Genomic DNA, 21180 nt, shown 5'->3' with positions numbered 1-21180 from the left:
GCTGCCTCCGCACCCCCGGCCGCCATGGCTCTGGAATATGCAATAGCTTTGACTTCAGTGCCAGGCATGCACACGCACATCGTCATTCATGCCCAACACTGAAGCCGGAGCGACTGTGCATGTGCAAAGCTCTGGTGGCCGGCACAAGGAATATAGGCAGGGACAGCAGAGGCTTCTGGGGCGTGGAGAAGCTTTGCTCCTGCTCGAATATGCAAATTTTTTTGAGGGGGCTAATTGGGCGTGGAGTACCCTCTTAAAAAAATGTGCATATTAAATAGATAAACTCTAGATTAGATGTTGTTATAGGACAGTGATGGCAAACCTTTTAGACACCGAGTGCCCAAACTACAACCAAAACCCACGTATTTTTCGCAAAGTGCCAATGCGACAATGTAAGCAGTAACTTATGATTCCCTGCTCTTTCACGGGTTTAAATTGTATAGGCACCTGAGGACACCAATACAGTAAAAAGGAGAAGAAGTTTGGATTATCATTGTAGCTTCCTTCTGGGGTCCTGGGCTGCCTGGGACTGCAGGAGGCCTTGAGTCCTGTCTGGCAAACTCTACCCTGGGGTGATGGCAAGGGTGCCCATATAGAGGGCTCTGAGTGCCACCTCTGGCACCCGTGCCATAGGTTCGCCACCACTGTTATAGGGTTAGGCAAGTGTATTTTAGTATTAAGGTTATTAAAGGGACCCTACCATCTGATCTACCTTGATAGGTAGATCCCTGATGGTTGGTTTCCTTTAAAGATAAAAGTCTTATTGTTCGGATCAAATCAGGCTTCTGGTTCTGTGAGCAACAGAAATGGAATTGCAGGCAGCTAATAAATAGGTGGGAACTGGATCTTTAGCTGCAGTTTGCATTTCCAACTATGGGGCACATTTACTTAGGGTCCGAACAGCGGCTTTTCGTCGGGTTTCCCGACTTTTTACCGTTTTGCCCTGAATTGCCACAGGTTTTTGGCGCACGCGATCGGATTGTGGCGCATCGGCACCGGCTTGCATGCGACACAAATCGGGGGGCATGGACGTCGGACAACCCAACTGATTCGGACAAGCCGCGGAATTTAAAAATGAAATTGTGTGGCAAGATCAGCACTTACATGCACCAGGAAGAAGAAGGTGAACTCAGGCGGACCTAGGCGCGGACCTGGACGCACGACCTTAGTGAATCGCAGCAGATCAGAATCTTCATCAGACAACGCACCGTGGGATCACAACGTGATGGGTAAGTAAATGTGCTTCTATGGGGCAGATTTACTTACCCGGCCCATTCGCGATCCAGCGCGCGTTCTCTGAACAGGATTCGGGTCCGGACGGGATTTATGAAGGTAGTTCCTCCGCCGCCCACCAGGTGGTGCTGCTGCGCTGAAAAGCATCGGAACGCGCCGGAATACACCGAGCTGGACCAGGGGAAGGTAAGCGCTTCCCAAGCGACACATTTTCGGTTATTAAATGCGGCGGTTTTTCCGAATACGTCGGGTTTTCGTTCAGCCACGCCCCCGTTTTCCGTCACGTGCATGCCAGCGCCGATGCGCCACAATCCGATCGCGTGCGCCAAAATCCCGGGGCAATTCAGGTTCAATCGGCGCAAATCGGAAATATTCGGGTAACACGTCGGGAAAACGCGAATCGGGCCCTTAGTAAATGACCCCCTATATCTTTAGCTGACTGTATCTCTGGTTCTGTAGCTCACAAAGCCACATGCCTGATGCAATCTGAAAGCTGAGATCATTATCTTTAATATGACACAAAACAGGTTTCTAGGTGCTATAGAATAGAAGATAGGGGCTTCTGAAGTGACTGTCTCACTGCAACCACCGAACTTCGCTCATCTGATGTGAAAATCGGATGAGAAGAGTCATATTTGCCTGATTTGGGGGAAGTTTTTGGGGTAAATGGGTGAGATTTCACATAAGAGGGAATCCTAGAAAGGACATTTCATCAACTGCCTGAGGGGATTAGTAGTTTAGTGGGGTAAAACCTGGTTACGGGTTCCCTTTAACCCGATAAGAAGAGTAACTTTTACCTAATTTACCTGCCATTATCAGTTTTTCAAAGCAACAGCACAATTGTATCACTGAGGTCGATGGATGATAAATTGCATTAACAGATGGAAACTGATGCCTGGCACATACTGTAAAGGTTTTTTTTGGCTTTCCTGTTTCCCTTTGCTTTGGGGAAAAGGTGAGGATGGACATGAGGTCTGATCATAGAGAAGAGGTTCAAACAGCATCTCCCAGTCCTGGAGTCAGCAGATGTCCTGACAGCTCAGCCCAATCTCCAGATCCCTCCAGAAAACTTCTCCTAACACAGTAAATTCTACAAGTTCTCTGTTTATTTAAGAAAAAACACAAAAGTTGGTTGCAACATCTCGCAGCATTCCTCGTCTCCACATGATTTAATCTCTGACCCCCCAGCACTTTAAACACATAAATCTATGGCTGCTTGTGTCTAATGTGAAAACCTCCTGCGTTTAATGACACCCTGATGGGTTTTGGCCTCCTGTGTGATGGATCACTCCATGCAGTCATGGTCATACTCATGAATAATGCTTCTCCTCTCCCTGATGAAGTGCAGTGGGTGCTAAGAAAAAAAAATTCTCATTTTATTACATTGTATTTCTGCAGTGCACATGCGTCATGGATACATTGTTGCAGAGGGGGTGAGTAGGCAGGAGGGGAGGATTGCATGTAAGGGTAGGGGCAGAGTTTGGATCAAGGCATGGGGGGTTCTCTTGACACCCCATGTGAGTGCATGTTTCTCAGCTCAGTGCTGTGTAAGGCTCAGGCAGGGGAAGCTCTCCCCTCCTCCTCTATGTCTCCAGCCTGGGAGGTGGCTCAGCTGTGAGCTCTTCTAGCTACATACAAGTCACAGAGAGTGAAGTGGATCTGGAGAGGAAAGCAAGGACTGATCCTGCCTCTACCATGATACCATATCAGGCAATATAACAAGACCAAGCTGCTTGGATGTAAAAGAGGCTTCTGCTTGGTGCAATTTTCTGCAGAAATCTCTCTTATTATTATTTATTTTTTTACTCTTTACTTTTTCTTTATTCACTGCTTTATTCCAATGGTCCAAAACAACATGTCCAAGACCCCCTCAGCCTCACAGGAGATCCACATGGAAGTACTGGAGAACCCTACTATACAGGTAGAAAGTCCCTTTATTTTCAGAGATTGCTTTAATATTTACTTAATGTGATGATACATTGTATCCTATGTGTGTGTTTAGTAAATAACATTCTTTGCTCTCTGTATTGTCTATGTGTAATAGATGTCTCCTTTCTCTTATCATAATCTATTCTATCACTGATTTGAAGAACTATAATCCCAGACAGGTCATCCGAGGACTCTTCTTATCTCCCAACTATTAGAAAGTTCCATAAGTTTCATAAATATATCTTTATTATATAGTATACATATGCTGTGGAAGGTTATTGGATGTTGCCTGTGGTCCTCCAGGAGCTTCCTCTCCACCTGTTGCCTAAGCCCAGTGTACGGTGAGGATTGCATTGGTTATATCAGGGGTGTGTGTCTGGTCCTAAACGGGTCAGATCTATTACAGAAGAATCAGTAGATAAATAACAGAGGCCGGTGCTTGTTCTTGATGCAATTGTCATATATGGAGCTATGAAGGAGACCTAGATACTTGTCTAAATATAGTTGCCGTCAAATAGGAAACACATCATTTATAGGGGAAAATACATTGACTTATTACATTATTACACTATACATATAGAAATATAGCAATGGACATTAAAGAACTTTCTTATATGTTTGAATCCACAATGCCGGGGGTCCCCTACTTAAGAACACTCGACTTACATATGACCCCTAGTTACAATCGGACCTCTGGATGTTGGTAATTTACTGTACTTTAGCCCTAGGCTACAATAAACAGCTATAACAGTTATCAGAGGTGTCTGCTATGAAGCTTTATTGGTAATCCTGGTTCTGATGACAACCCAACATTTCTAAAATCCAATTGTCACAGAGACCAAAAAATTTTTGGCTGGAGTTACAATGATAAAATATACAGTTCTGACTTACATACACAGTCAACTTAAGAACAAACCTACAGAACCTATCTTGTACATAACCCGGGGGCTGCCTGCATCTGCTCATGTAACTAAGATGATGGGCTCCATTGCCTGTGCTGTTGGATTTCTGTTGTGGTGTCCATCATTTTGCTGGATAAAAAAGTACATTATATTTTACCAAACCTCTGATGCCGATATACATGTACTCCAGGATTTTAGCAGTTAAAGTGCTTGGTTTAAGATTTCATTTTCTTGGTGGGGGGTCTGACTAGGAGGACCCCCACCAATCATGAGAACAGTGGGTTATTGGGTTTGTCCAAAACTTGTTCTTTGAGATAGGGGATAACATGGCGATCACTTGAGGTTCCAAGAGTCCATCGGGAATGAGGGTTCGGTTTTCCCAACTGAAGGAACTGCTGCTCCAGTCACTGTCAATGGGGACTAAATGGAGCCATAAGGTGCAAGCTTAACCCGCTGCTCCATTGGGACGGGATCCCATATTCTCATGATCAGGGATCAGAGTATGTTACCATCCATCTGCAATATAAAAACTTGGAAAATTGTTACATTTTAATAATTTGTTACATTTTAATTAATATTATAAATAAATAACTTTTTATTTCATTTTTTAAGATGTATCTCTCCATGTGACATTTTGGACATACTTGGGGTCATTTCGCGTTTTCCCGACGTGTTACCCGAATATTTACAATTTGCACCAATTTCCCCTGAATTGGATCGGATTGTGGCGCATCGGCGCTGGCATGCACGCGACGGAAATCTGTCGCGGAGCTTGCACTTACCTTCACTTGGTCCGGCTCGGTGTACTCCAGTGCGTTCCGATGCTTTTCAGCGCAGCAGCACCACCTGGTGGACGGCGGAGGAACTACCTTAATGAATCCCGGCCGGACCCGAATCCAGCGCAGAGAACGCGCCGCTGGATTGCGAATGGACCGGGTAAGTAAATCTGCCCCACTAACTTCTTGCATTTGTCATCCATTTGTAATGGGTTGGGACTCAAGTACTTGCATAACTCATGGTTGGCCTCTTCGTCTACCATCCACCATTTGTGATATCACTGAAGACACTTCAGGTTGCCCATTTTATTACAAAGTTATATAGACTGTGGTAATCTTCTTACATTTGTCATCCATGGCCTCCACTTCTTCTAAAATAAAATCAGGTGGGCACTACCTGAGCGCCATAGTGCTGTAGCTTCACAGGCTGTTACACTGTGCAGGAGCACTTCCCCTTCCAACTGTGTGAGTTACATCAGGCAGAAGGAGGGGGAAGTGCTCAATGAGCAGGGAGAGTGTAAGATGTGCTCCTGTACAGTGTATCAGCCTGGGAATCTACAGCATGAAGGGATTCTGGTAAACCCCACAGAGCCCTAAAGGCTCATTATCATAATCATAAAATTTGATTCTGGAAGAAAGGAGGCCAGGGAAAACAGATATAAGAAGATTACCACAGTCACGGTGCCTTGATCTATGAGTAATGTCCCTGTTTTCTTATGATGGATTTTGATGTTAGATTTCCTTTAACAACAGGTTCAAAGTCAATCTTCCAGCATCAAATATATTATTTATTCTGCACCAAAATAAAAAGGGGCATATAAAAATCCTTAGAAAAGTAAAAATGATCATTTTCAACCTTTTAATGACCACAGCATTTAGCGTATACATCATATCCATTGATCTTTCAGCTCTGGGGAATCCCTTTAAGTGATGAATATGATGCTGTTGTAAAGGATTTGTAATGAAGTGCTATATGATAGTTTATTGATCCCCTGGGGGGACAGTAGATGCAGGTATTGTGGTTGTGTGTGGGTAAGTCAGATATTTGCAGCTAGAATCTCGGTTATAGATGCGGCAGAGTTTAGCTTGACACTAATTGACACATCGTCCCATATTAGCCGGCGCTGTTCTCCGCATCCCTGAGCACTGACTGCTGAGAGGCCCCGGATCTAGTGATGACTATAGCAGAAAACTTTGAAGCTGTTCATTTAGTATAACTGCGATGACCCAGTTTGCACAGTACCACTGAGATTCTTCTCTATAGAAATACTCTTACCCAGCTCTTCTCCAGCCTTTCAGAGTGAAACTCCTGCTATGACTTGTAGTGTCCTACCTACTGTGCCAAAAACTCATTTCTGAAAATGTTTTTTCATTGGAAGAAAGTTCATGTAACTGTTCATATTAGTCACTTAGATAATTTGTCTCTGTCTTCAGTAAAAAAGTCTGCATAGTGAACCCCTCAAGTTAAATTAAATATAAGCTGATATATAAGTCGTCCTATATGCCCCTAAACCAATAAAAGGGACCTATAGGGTCCTTAACTTGGAGAAGAAGCATTTGTGTTATAAACTTAAAAAAAGTACACTCTTTTTTTGGATATCCAAAGATTTGTACATATACTCAGGATAACAAAAAATCACATTCTCTAATTCACTGCTATTACCTAAAATCCAGCATTTCACAGATATAATTCCAACCTGTCTCTATCAGTCCTGGTGTATACAATTTCAGCTGCCCCAGGATCCAACCCTGAATCAGAAGTCTAGGGTCAGGCAGAATAGATTGTTCTCCTGTCTGATGCTGCCCTGAGCTCCTCTCTGTCTCCAGTCCCCACCCTTGAATGCCAAAGCAAGCTCACACACACAGAGACCTCCTGCCAGCAAACAGCAGCACGAGGGGGGTAAATCTACAAGCTACAGGCAGATCTTATCATCTCTCTTCTGTCGCATCTCTCTTTTTCTATATGTCAGATACTATTGAATGTTCAGAAGCTAAATGAAAGTGTAGATAAACCCTGGACCCTGATGATCTAAGCACATTGTCAGCACACTGTATCTCATAGAGGAATCATGAAGTGTCTGCTTAGAGAGTCCCCGCCCACACTCTTGATTCTTATACTGACCATCACTGAGTGATAGTGAGTGATATCACTAGGCGATTGAAATTTGAGAATTTTCTTTCATGGGAAAACCCCTTTAAGGCATGATGATGTCATCCTGATCTAATGGGGTGGCACCAAGTGGTGATTTCAGAGACAAACTGGAGCACTTGGATTGGTCTATAAGCAGACCTGGCTAATTGGACCAGCCCCTATAGCACTTGGAGGCAGATTTTCATTTCCATAAAAAGCTGACTAAAGGTATGGTGCAACTTCGGTTAAACATGATACTAGTACTGGTTTAGAAGCCATTTTGGGTAGAGAAGATCTTCTGATTCCAATGTTCTATCACTATGGGGGTCATTTACTAAGGGCCCGATTCGCGTTTTCCCGACGTGTTACTCGAATATTTCCAATTTGCGCCGATTTTCCCTGTATTGCCCTGGGATTTTGGCGCATGCGATCGGATTTTGGCGCATCGGCGCTGGCATGCACGCGACGGAAATCGGGGGGAGTGGCTGAACGAAAACCTGACGGATTCGGAAAAACTGCCGCATTTAAAAAACAAAAAGTGTTGCAGAGCTTGCACTTACCTTCGCCAGGAATAGGCCGGTGTACTTGAGTGCATTTTAGCGGACTTCAGCGCAGCAGCGCCACCTGGTGGACGTCGGAGGAACTACCTTAGTGAATCTTGCCGGACCCGAATCCACCGCAGAGAATGCGCCGCTGGATCGCGAATGGACCGGGTAAGTAAATCTTCCCCTATTAGTTAAAAAACTAGATATAAGGGTAAATGTCACTTTATAGGTCCCTGTATCTCCAGTTGATTACAGGGACCATCTGGGACCAGCTGTGATAAGATTATTTTTGGATATAGCATGTTAGATTTAGGGTTTCTGCAGTTCTTGGCTTTAACTAATCTAAATCTGGGAACCGAGAAAGTTATTGTATGTTACATGATCTGGTTTGGAAAAAAGGTGGTCATAAAGGCAAAGTAAAGCAATTCTGTATCTTCAGCGCTGCAGTCTTTGGGGTAGATGGTCTTCTGAAACACAAAATTCAGGTATAGTGCAAAAGAACACGCCTCTAAATAGGCCGACCACTTATCCAGAAGAGATAAAAGTTCTGACCCTATATATTATATTTTTGCCATTGGAAGAAGCCTCTTTTACATCGACCTTTATCATGTGCCTCATGTAACCCCTGTTCCACCCTTTTTCCTGAGGTCCTCTTTTATAGGAACACTTTGTTAGGTAGGTTGTCCTAGGATAGATTTCCTTTTGGGGTTTAGAAGCTTCAAGTTATTCCTCTTGGCTTTGAGACTTCATAGACATTTGTTTACATTTCTGTCATTCAGAGTCTCTATCAGTAGTCCCATAAGTCTTTATGAGTGGGATCTTGAAGGACTATATCAGAAAACATAACCACTATTTTTGGGATATCAAGCATTAGGGGTATTCTCCATGGTTTCCACAATTTTTCGGCACATTTCTCCACAGGACTTGACAAGCACAGAATTTGCACTCTTTGTCAGGGCCACAAGCTGCCCCATATGTTCTGTAACCACTAGTATTGGATTATATACCATCCCATCGGGCCTCCCTTGCCTCTATTTCCACTAATGAGTTGCCTTTACTCAGCTTTTACCAAAAATAAGTGTCAGAAAGAAAGAGCCGAGAACAGGCATAGCATAGGGCTGGACTGGCCATGATTGGGTTTGGGTTTGGAAAAGCCCTTAAATAAATGGCAATGGGTGTAGTGGAAGGGCTCAGAGAAGTGGTGGTTTTGAAGGCAGCAAATATAAGGTGAAGACCCTCTTCACACCAGGGCGATGGACCAAAAACATCCTTCCCACCGGCAGTGGGAGCTCTATTGGTGGTGAGGTCCGGGATGACACTCACTGGAGCTCCAATAGAGGGTTGGTTACCCTCATCTGTTGAGTAGTACAGTTGCGTTGTGTTTCTTACACAGGGGGGGGAGGGGCCCTGGGAAGGGGTAATAAAAGGAAAATTTGCAGTACCACGACAGATGTGTTCACCCCTGACAGTCAGCACTGTGTGACTTGGGTCCAAGCCTCAGGTACTGGCCCGTCGAAGACCTCCTTCAAATGTTCGGACAACATTTCTCGATGGGTAGTCATTGTGGAGATGTATTCTGTACAAATTGTTTTGTATGTCAATTCATATTTGACAAAGAGGCTTTGGAAATGTTACTCTTTGGTACCTAGTGTAGAGTAGGTACTAAAAACACACCTGGTACCGTGTTCTTTCTGATACTTTTTGCAGAGGAAAGGTGATTCGGTACTTTGCCGTGGAAATGGACCTAAAGTGAGCTCAAGCGGAATTTGGTCACATGTCTAAACTACTTGGCTCTTATTGGTCATCACATTGCTGTGACATCAGAGGGAAGGCGGTACTTCATAGTATCATAATTTATACAGTTGAAAAAAGACACATGTCCATCAAGTTCCACCAAGGAAGGGAAGGGATTGGATGAGGAAGGGATTTAGGGGAAACATTTCTATATAATATAACCATAAATACTATTTAGGTGTAAAAAGGCATCTAGACCCTTCTTGAAGCTCTCTGCTGTCCCTGCTGTGACCAGCGCCTGAGCTCGGCTATTCCACAGATTGACAGTTCTTATAGTGAAAAAAACCCTGTCGCCTCTGGTGATTAAACCTTGATTTCTCCAGACGGAGACAGTGCCCCCTCGTTTGATTTGATGTAATCTGAAACAACTTACCACCATATTTTTTTGTATGGACTTTCTACCGTGCAGTGGATAAGCGGAGAAGACCTAAGAGCCCAACATAAGACAAAAGTATTAGATGTAGGTCAAGTGAGAGGAATGACACACACAGAGTAGAGGGAACAATTCCGGATAATCGGATCATCACGGGGACATATCATAGTGCATGTCACCCAGTCACATGGAGACAGATACCTGCACATGGAGGGAGCTGTGAGGTGCCGCGTTGTTAATCTATTGATGCGTGCGCGTAAGACACAATGTGTTCTAGGAGATTTCTTTGAAATTATTTGTTCTCTTCAGTACGAGAACAAATTGAATTGTCGGCATGGCAACTATCACATGATATAATATCTGTAGGCTGACGAACAGTTTAAGTAAACATTATGTATGGTGTAATGTATGGCGGTATAAGAATAACTCAGTGTGCACTTACCGGGAGGTGGTTTTCATACTTAATCATCTATATATCTATTCAATATCTATTATGTGTCTATCTATTTATATATCTATATATCTCATATTTATTATCTAATTTTTAGTCTATTATCTATAAGGTTTCAATTTAAAGGAAATCTACCATTAAAATCCATCCTGATAAACCAGGGACACATACTAATAGATCCAGGCACTGTGACTGTGGTAATCTTCTTATAATTGTTATTCATGGCCTCCTTCCTTGTAAAATCAGCTTTAACAATTATGCTAATTAACTTGAAAGGCTACTGGGGCGGTTCCCAGAACCACTCCATGTTGTAGCTTCGCAGGCTGTTACACTGTCTCCCCTCCATTACTCCTTCAGCGCTTCACCCCACCCTCTACCTGATGTAATCACACTGCAGCAGAGGAAGTTTCAGCGCATAGTGGGAGGGAGGAAGTGCTCCTGCACAGTGTAAAAGCCTATGATTCTGCTGCATGGCTTGGTAACATCCCCAGAACCCTTCATTAGCATAATTATAAATGTTGATTTAACATTATGGGAGAGAAAGTTCTGGACTGCACATCCACACATTATACAATGGGCTATTGCTGCGAGGCTACATTAACAAAACAAACTGGAGGCACATGGGTCCTGCAACATTCACCTTTTATTTCTTTTCTGTAGCTGCTCCTAACACTCACTGAAAAGATATCAGAGAAGCAGCCTGATGTCTAAGCATGTATTCCTTATCTGTCTTCTAAGTGGTTAGAAACACTCATTTCAGCTGATTTGACTGTCATTCTGATAAGAATATTCCTAAGTGGGTGTTTTTAATCACTAAGATGAAAGTCGAATGAGATGTACACTGAAACATCAGGCTGAATTTCACAGCCTTATGCATGAGATGACTGCCCAAGACGCAGAAGATAGACAAGGTCCTATTCAAGCGCAGAGCTCACCCAAAGAAGACTCCCGGGATACACACCAGGGCCAAGACTTAGACTTAAAGAGATAATTTTTACTCTATTGTAGGTTTTAAAAAATGCCACAAAGGTGTACCTTTAGAGGGATTTTTAGGACTTACACTGCTAAAGGAAATCTACCATCCAACTTGAGCATGATAAACCAGGGACATTACTCATAGATCCAAGCATGTTATCTCTGGCCTCCTTCCTTCTAAAATCAATTTTTCAAATTATGCTAATAAGCCAGAAGGGCTCTGGAGACGTTACCAGAGCCCCTACATGCTGTAGCTTTACAGGCTGTTACACTGTCTCCCTCCCCTTCTGCTCCCTTGGCATTTCCTCATCTCCCTCTACCTGCGGTAATCTCACACAGTGGGAGGATAGAAGTGCTCCTGCACAGTGTAATAGTCTGTGAAGCTGCAGCACATAAGGGTTCTGGTAAAGCCCCTTGGACAATTCTCGCTCATAAGCATAATTTTCAACATTAATTGATATTAGAATGAAGGAGCGGCTTACAGTCTATGAGGATGAGGGGGTGACACAGAAGCTTAAAGTCTATGAGGATGAGGGGGGTGACACAAGAGCTTACAGTCTATGAGGCTGAGGGGGGTGACACAAGAGCATACAGTCTATTAGGATGAGGGACTGACACGAGCTTACAGTCTATGAGGATGAGGGGGTGACACAAGAGCTTACAGTCTATGAGGATGAGGGGGGGACACAAGAGCTTACAGTCTATTAGGATGAGGGGGTGACACAAGAGCTTACAGTCTATGAGGATGAGGGGGACACAAGAGCTTACAGTCTATTAGGATGAGGGACTGACACGAGCTTACAGTCTATGAGGATGAGGGGGTGACACAAGAGCTTACAGTCTATGAGGGGGTGACACAAGAGCTTACAGTCTATGAGGATGAGTGGGTGACACAAGAGCTTACAGTCTATGAGGATGACGGGGTGACACAAGAGCTTACAGTCTATGAGGATGAGGGGTGACACAAGAGCTTACAGTCTATGAGGATGAGGGGGTGACACAAGAGCTTACAGTCTATGAGGATGAGAGGGTGACACAAGAGCTTACAGTCTATGAGGATGAGGGGGTGACACAAGAGCTTACAGTCTATGAGAATGAGGGGGGGGCACAAGAGCTTACAGTCTATGAGGATGAGGGGGTGACACAAGAGCTTACAGTCTATGAGGATGACGGGGTAACACAAGAGCTTACAGTCTATGAGGATGAGGAGGGTGACACAAGAGCTTACAGTCTATGAGGCTGAGGGGGGTGACACAAGAGCATACAGTCTATTAGGATGAGGGACTGACACGAGCTTACAGTCTATGAGGATGAGGGGGTGACACAAGAGCTTACAGTCTATGAGGATGAGGGGGGTGACACAAGAGCTTACAGTCTATTAGGATGAGGGGGTGACACAAGAGCTTACAGTCTATGAGAATGAGGGGGTGACACAAGAGCTTATAGTCTATGAGGATGAGGGGGTGACACAAGAGCTTATAGTCTTTTAGGGTGAGGAGGTGACACAAGAACTTACAGTCTATGAGGATGAGGGGGTGACACAAGAGCTTACAGTCTATGAGGATGAGAGGGTGACACAAGAGCTTACAGTCTATGAGGATGAGGGGGTGACACAAGAGCTTACAGTCTATGAGAATGAGGGGGGGCACAAGAGCTTACAGTCTATGAGGATGAGGGGGTGACACAAGAGCTTACAGTCTATGAGGATAGGGGTGACACAAGAGCTTACAGTCTATGAGGATGACGGGGTAACACAAGAGCTTACAGTCTATGAGGATGAGGGGTGACACAAAAGCTTACAGTCTATGAGGATGAGGAGGGTGACACAAGAGCTTACAGTCTATGAGGCTGAGGGGGGTGACACAAGAGCTTACAGTCTATGAGGATGAGGGGGGTGACACAAGAGCTTACAGTCTATTAGGATGAGGGACTGACACGAGCTTACAGTCTATGAGGATGAGGGGGTGACACAAGAGCTTACAGTCTATGAGGGGGTGACACAAGAGCTTACAGTCTATGAGGATGAGTGGATGACACAAGAGCTTACAGTCTATGAGGATGACGGGGTGACACAAGAGCTTACAGTCTATGAGGATGAGGGGTGACACAAGAGCTTACAGTCTATGAGGATGAGGGGGTGACACAAGAGCTTACAGTCTATGAGGATGAGAGGGTGACACCAGAGCTTACAGTCTATGAGGATGAGAGAGTGACACAAGAGCTTACAGTCTATGAGAATGAGGGGGGGCACAAGAGCTTACAGTCTATGAGGATGAGGGGGTGACACAAGAGCTTACAGTCTATGAGGATAGGGGTGACACAAGAGCTTACAGTCTATGAGGATGAGGGGGTGACACAAGAGCTTACAGTCTATGAGGATGAGGGGGTGACACACGAGCTTACAGTCTATGAGGATGAAGGGGGTGACACAAGAGCTTACAGTCTATGAGGATGAGGGATTGACACAAGAGCTTACAGTCTATGAGGATGAGGGGGTGACACAAGAGCTTACAGTCTATGAAGATGAGGAGGTGACACAAGAGCTTACAGTCTATGAGGATGAGGGGGGACACAGGAGCTTACAGTTTATGAGGATGAGAGGGTGACACAAGAGCTTACAGTCTATGAGGATGAGGGGGTGACACAAGAGCTTATAGTCTATGAGGATGAGGGGGTGACACAAGAGCTTATAGTCTTTTAGGGTGAGGAGGTGACACAAGAACTTACAGTCTATGAGGATGAGGAGGTGACACAAGAGCTTACAGTCTATGAGGATAAGGAAGTGACACAAGAGCTTACAGTCTATGAGGATGAGGAGGTGACACAAGAGCTTACAGTCTATGAGGATGAGGAGGTGACACAAGAGCTTACAGTCTATGAGGATGAGGCGGTGACACAAGAGCTTACAGTCTATGAGGATGAGGGGGTGACACAAGAGCTTACAGCCTATGAGGATGAGGGGTGATACAAGAGCTTACAGTCTATGAGGATGAGGGGTGATACAAGAGCTTACAGTCTATGAGGATGAGGGGTGATACAAGAGCTTACAGTCTATGAGGATGAGGGGGTGATACAAGAGCTTACAGTCTATGAGGATGAGGGGGTGACACAAGAGCTTACAGTCTATGAGGATGAGGGGTGATACAAGAGCTTACAGTCTATGAGGATGAGAGGGTGACACAAGAGCTTACAGTCTATGAGGATGAGGGGGTGATACAAGAGCTTACAGTCTATGAGGATGAGGGGGTAACACAAGAGCTTACAGTCTATGCGGATGAGGGGGTGACACAAGAGCTTACAGTCTATGAGGATGAAGGGGGTGACACAAGAGCTTACAGTCTATGAGGATGAGGGGGTGACACAAGAGCTTACAGTCTATGAAGATATGGAGATGACACAAGAGCTTACAGTCTATGAGGATGAGGGGACCATTCACAGCCACTATAGAAATCGGTAACACAGAAGAATATCCCAGCCTGCTCCAGTGGACATTATCATTTAGCATCTGGGGAAGGGTCTCCAGGCTACTGAGTGTCAGATTGTGAGACAAGACTTTAGTAAAGTAGAAGTGACTGGATATGTCTGGCAGCACCTGCGCTCGGCTCCTGAGGGGTCTGTGGTGTGTTACGGGCTCTCTAGCTCCCCGCGTTACAAGTACACCAGTTGCCAAAGCAAACAGGGAATTTCTGGAGGCACAGAACTATTTCATGATGTCTACATTTTCTGCGATCCAGTAGCTGACGCAGAGCGAACCCTGGTGCATTGCCGCATATTTATAGGTGATACAGAAGAAAGAAATGCGAATGTATATAATGTGTGAGGGAGGCCGATAGACCGCCGCCATGTTTTATGAGTCACAACTTGTGTTATGTGGTGAACTCCATGGCAACCTCTCGATTTTATATCACATACTTAAAGGAGTGGGCTATTTTACCTCAGGTTTTTTGCAATGTGCATGTAAGTGTGGGGGCAGGATATTAGGTAATTTACCAATATACATCTAGTAATAGTTCTGCTCCACTTTCTTGATATATATAAGTGAAGGCTCCGGTCTTTTACCTCATCAGCCAGAGATTCCTGACCATAAAATGGCCGCAGATGGAGGGTCGTGTGATCTCTATCTGGCCATGAACAATCATCCTGCCAGGACCTTTATCTTGTATTCATGAATACTATTTTAAGGCACTACTATTATCTTGGCAGTGTGATTGTTCATGGAGAGATCGAGATCACATGACCCTCCCTCTGCCGCCATTTTGTGATCAGGAATGTCTGGCTGATGAGGTAAAAGACAGGAGGCCTAACTTAGAAGCTAGATATAAACCTAGATATATATTGGTAAATTGCTTACTATCCGCCTCCCCATACTTACACACATTACAAAAAACATGAGGTAAAGTAGTCAACCCCTTTAAGAAACCCTTGACCGGTTAATTTTATTATGGTGACCATGTCAGGGCAACAAAAGTCCTTATGTTGTAGTATCCTAAATTGCCCTATATTACCTCTGTCTGGGGGCTTTCTGAAAAAAATATGCATGTATACTTACCTTGGTGTGGAGTAGAGCTTGTGTAGTACTCGCACATCTTCACTGTACAGCAGGTGTTTAAGGCAGCGTATACTTCCTTGAAGTGTGTAGTACCATAAGGTGCACCAGTGATGAGTAAGATAGGGATCATCGGACCCATCTCTAGGTAAGTATACATATTTGGGTTTTACTACAGTAATGGACAGAATTGAGATAGGCCCAAGAGAGACGCTTTCTTACATGTTTGGCTTGCGGTTTTAGTGTAGAGTTCTACTAATAATCTACATTTCCTCCTAGTAACAGAACTCTCATCTGTATTATTAATCTTCCGGCCCATCTGAGAACTATTTCAGAATGTTCTCCTGGCGTACATGGCAGTGCCCACGATGTCTCTGCATGCTCAAGGTTACGCTTTACTAATGGATTAGGACATGGATGACTTTTTATAAACTATCTACTTTAAAGGAAATTTACCATCAAAATCCATCCTGATAAACCAGGGACATTACTCATAGATCCAGGCACCAGGACTGTGATAATCTCCTTATATTTTTTTATCCATGGCCTCCTTAATTTTAAAACCAATGCTTAAAATTATGCGAATGAGCCTGAAGGGCTCTGGGGGTGTTTACCGAGCACCTCTGTGCTACAGATTCACAGGCTTTTACACTGTCTCCCCCTCCCCCTCTGCTCTCTCATTACTAGCCCCCTCCCTCGGCCCACCGCTAACATTTTTAATGGGGCCTACCACTGTACACCGACATTCAAATATTTCTTGAAATATATTTGCAAGTTCCTAAAACTGACCCATAGCTTGCCCTGGACTGTTCTGGCCCTAGTCAGGTTTACAAACCCTTTTTTATGATTGGACTTTTTTGGGTCGGTCTGGGACTGTGTGCAACTCTTTAAGCTAATAGATAAGTGTGAAACATTTAATAATTTTTTACTGGTCCTAAGAGCGCTGCAATTAACCTGTTGACTGGTCTTTGCCTTTAACTTAGGCCCTCCTAGCTCTATGAGCCAGTAATATATACCCATAAACTAGGGCCCTGGGGCCCACCAAGCTCAGGGGCCACCAGTGGATTCAGCTATGGGTACAGAAGGTGATGTCTCTATCATTGTTGTCCCCAAGGAGGCCGGTCACTGGCTGAAGTGGGTTCCATGACCCCAACTGAAACCTCTGGCCTGAGCGATGTGTGAACTGTGAGCGAGAAGGATGAATAAACTTTATTATTTTTCCCTTAGGGTTTTTTTAGATTCCTAGATAACTCCTTTCACTGTACCAATGCAAAGAATTTGGAGCATGGCTAACGCCCCTATAAACAAAAGTAGCCAACTTCAAAGAGGACCTGTCAGGGGGATTTGAGACTCTAAACCACCAACAGGTCCTTATGGTTTTTACAGGTCCTGTGGTTTCATGTCCAAAATTGTCTTCTAGCTTGCGAAATGAAGGCGGCTTCACTGTACGACTGCGCAGGAGTGCAGAGCATCGGAACGAGGTAAGTATAAAGGTTTTATAGGGACTAATTAAAGGGTGATTGCGGACACTAAAGCAGCGGTCCATAAGAACCAATGGGTGGTTTGGTATCCCAAATCATCCTGACAGGTCTTCTCTAAAGTAGCCAACTAGGAATGTTTGCCCTTCTGGACCTGGATCCATGATCCCCTATTAACTCCTTGCATGTGCTGCAATGGTAGCCATATTGGTTGTCTCATAGAGAAAGAAGTCGTACCTTAACATTTCTTAAAAAAAAAACTAAAAACACAATTAAAAAGACCAAGAACCTGGATGGATAAAACAAAACACAGGACATTATCTGTTTTCGGGAGAGCTCTTACTGTTGGACGCTTTAGCAAATTCCTCCTATTATTTGGAATGTTTGCCAAAGAATTTTAGTAATTGTCCAAAGGCTTGCATGATTATTCCAATCCCCGATGGAATGTTGATGGATTTTGCATAGTAATGTAATTGAGGCTGGGAATTATTTTGTGAAGTACGGACTGCTGAGTATCAGGGGGAGGATTTCCCATGGTTATTGTAAGTGTCCTCTCATTATCATACTCGGGCCCGGGAATTCCAAGAACACACTGATAACTACTGACAGAAGTCACTTACATCACACTTACTTTATCATATATACAGGTTAGTTGTCCTCTACTGGATACATTATTGAGATTAGAGTTTAGGAATAGGATAAGCTCAGGGGTGTTTTATTATTACCTTAAAGGACATCCACTACCAGGATGAAGGACTGTAAACCCAGCACATTGACATACTGGTTTGTGCCCCCTCTGGCAGGATCTGCTCTTATTTTAGCTTCTTATGACTCTGTTTTTAAGAAAAAAAATGCTTAAAAATTATGCAAATTAACCTGATGGGCTCCAGATTCTATGGAGCCCTGAGCCCCTCGGGCTCATTTACATAATTTTAAAAGCCTTTTTTCTGCAAAAAAACTGGAATAAAAAGCTAAAAGAAGAGCGGATCCTGCCAGAGGGGTCAGGGTGCTGAGTTTACAATCCTTCATCCTGGGGGTAGATGTCATTTAACTACTCTTCAGACCCAAATACAGGTTCTCCAAATACAGGTTCTCCTAAGCCAGTGATTTACAATTGTGGCTCTGTAGTTGTGCACCCTGTGGTTCTGTTGAGCTCATGAGTCCCATTGCAAAAGCAACAAATGTAACTTCAAGACACATTTAAAGAGGTTTTTCACGTGAAAACTATTGATACAAACACATGGATAGAAAAGGTGCTTAATATGAAACTAGTGGGGTCCTGGGCCTAGAACCCCTACAGATCAGCTGCTCTCAGCAATTGATACACAGAGAATGGAACGGGAAGCAAACAGCGCCATTCTCTGTGTAGTGGTTAGACCAGGTTATTGTAGATCAGCTCCAATTTTATTTTACAGTTTAATGGATAATTTTCATGCAACCCAGGGCCCATAGAAGTCTCAATCCATCCCTGTGTGTTAGGTATTGTCCCTGGACAATTTCCCAGCATTTCAAGTCCAGCTACAATCCTGGAGTATGAGTGCATTTTTTCCAAGTCCTGTCCTACTAACAACACACATAAGGTATGGTTATGGTTAAACAGATCTCCAATGACAAATCTAACTATGTGTGCAGGTTTGTATGGACAAAACTATGGTTAGGGTGTGTTCAGATGCAGTTTTCAAAGCCAAAAGCAGTTGTGGATCATAATGGGTGAGAAAATATTATTGAGAGATGCTACTCCTCCACTCTTTTCACTCCACTCCTGGTTTGGACATTTTAAACGGCATCTGAAAAACTGAACGTGTGAACGCAGCCTTAGACTCCCCTGAGAGGAGCTAAGCTGCAATTACCCAGTATAGCTTATACACAGAGAACGGTCCTGTCTGCTTCCTGTTCCATTTTCTGTATATCTGCTGCTGAGAACAGCTGATCTGTGAGGATGCTGGGGGTTTGACCTCACCAATCAGACCTGGTAAGGATCGGATACTCTCTTGGATGGGAGAAGAGCTGTGGTAACCCAGCGCGGCCATTACACCGAGAATAGACATTATTATTGACAATGGGGCTCATTTACTAAGGGTCCGAATCACGCATTTTCGTCAGGTTTCCCGAATTTTTCTGCCGGCTTTCATGCGACAGAAGTCGGGGGGCGTGGCCACGGAAAAACCGGGGAATTTAAAAACCGAATTGTGTCGCAAAATCAAGCAATCACATGCACCAGGAATAGGTTGGTGAACTCCGGCAAACCTCGGCGCAGCAGCGACACCTGGTGGACATCGGGCGCACAACCTTAGTGAATCCCGGCAGACCCGAATCCTTGTCGGAGAACGCACCGCTGGATCGCGACAGGACCGGTTAAGTAAATGATCCCCAATGTCTTTAATGGGATGTTCCCATCCCTTAAGCAAGTAATTGACATTGTTTGAATAATGAAAAGTTGTGCAATTTTGCAATTGTGCAACTTGTATCAATTCCTCAAGGTTTTCTAGATCTCTGCTTGCTGTCATTCTATAGAAAGCTCGTATGTTTATCTCCAGTGGACAGAAATCTGACCATGGTCACACAGGTGCACGACTCGTTAGTATCACACAGCTCTGATTACTCTCTATGATAATAACGAGCCGTGCACCTGTGTGACCATGGTCAGATTTCTGTCCACTGGAAGTAAACATAGAAGCTTTCTATAGGATAACAGCAAGCAGAGATCTAGAAAACCGTGAGGAATTGATAAAGAAAGTATATTGGGAAAATTTATTAATTTTTCTTCATGCAAAAAAAATAACATTAATTTCCCAAAGTGGGAACTCCCCTTTAAGTTCACTGAATAGTTATAACATTTTTTTGATACATATGACATATAGGGGCTCATTTACTAAGGGTCGCGCTGCTCACTTTTGTCAGTTTCTGTTCACCTTTTTCGGGGATTACACGGCTTGCACAGGTATTTAAATGTGCCGCACGGTTCTTTATAATTAATTAACTTTTCTGTCTTTGTAGACTTATGGAAAAGGAGCAAGACGGAAAAACCGATTCAAAGGATCGGATGGAAGCACGTCTTCAGACACTACCTCAAACAGCTTTGTGCGGCAGGTAGGTACTGACCTTACTGTAATATTGTGGTGCAATTTTCATCCAAGCAATTTTATACTGTTTATCTATATCTGTCTATATAAAATGTAAAAAACATTACTCCAATCAATTAGAAAAAAATGTGGTCCTTATTTATTCCATACTAGGTGATAGCAACGTTTCAGCTCTATCAGAGACTAATTTTATCTCTATATTTTATTGTACTTTGTGTGAATACAGGCTTAGCTGGCTGGTTGTTTAGGAGTTGATTGCACCGCTCTCTTCTCCTCTTCTCCTCAATCATTCATGGAGCTGGTTTCCTATGAGTATTTTGTTCATATTCAGCTCCACATTGTTTTCTGCATTTCCTGGTAATTTTGATTTCGGCTCTTGTTGCATACTACTCTTTTTGTTTTTGTGATTTTGTACTTGGTTGCTATCTCTGTTGTGACACGGCTTGTCGACTATTCTTCCCTGTTTTGTTATGTATTTTGAATAGGGAGAGACCGCCTTCTAATTTCCCTGTGTTGTTTAGGGTACATAAGGCAAGTAGGTACAGCCTTTTGAGGGGCTGGACTTTAAGGCTCACTGTCCTGTTTCTGAACCTGGTCCCCTCATTATGACATTAATCTGATTTTGTAGTAGAAACAAAAGTCACAAAATCTTTGATTTACACAAAAAGTTCTGTGTATAAAATGAGGATCTTCGCTATCCTTGCCACTCATGGAGTGATGAGGGGTGTGAATGGTGGGAAAATCTCATATCTGATATCTATAGAGCCCCCTGCTGGCCTACTGAGGACATGCACCTAAGATATGATGAGGTTCTGCTGGTTTTAACTGTGTGACAGTATATAGAGACCCCCATCATGTCATATCTTATCTTCTTCTGTGTCTCTTTGAGCAGTTTGTCACAATGATCCTAAATAGAGAACAGAGAAAACATGGGGCGGGCAGGACGTCTATTTTAAGAGAAAAA

At 43.8% G+C, this 21180-nt stretch overlaps 1 protein-coding gene across 2 annotated transcripts in view; it reads left to right on the top strand.

The window, feature by feature from the left end:
- The first annotated feature begins 2683 nt into the window (after nt 1–2683).
- Nucleotides 2684–21180, top strand: part of CACNB2 (calcium voltage-gated channel auxiliary subunit beta 2) — a 195176-nt gene continuing 176679 nt past the window's right edge. For both annotated transcript variants that reach the window (XM_072154205.1, XM_072154201.1), the window contains exons 1-2: nt 2684–3154; nt 20131–20223. In XM_072154205.1, the coding sequence (XP_072010306.1) occupies nt 3074–3154; nt 20131–20223 (174 nt within the window). In that variant the 5' untranslated portion in view covers nt 2684–3073. The remainder of the gene's footprint in view (nt 3155–20130; nt 20224–21180) is intronic.

Source organism: Engystomops pustulosus, chromosome 5, assembly GCF_040894005.1.
Source record: "Engystomops pustulosus chromosome 5, aEngPut4.maternal, whole genome shotgun sequence".
In the NCBI taxonomy this organism is placed as follows: Eukaryota; Metazoa; Chordata; class Amphibia; order Anura; family Leptodactylidae; genus Engystomops; species Engystomops pustulosus.
Note: the sequence above shows the minus strand (reverse complement) of the source record. Positions and strands in the feature narration are given on the sequence as shown.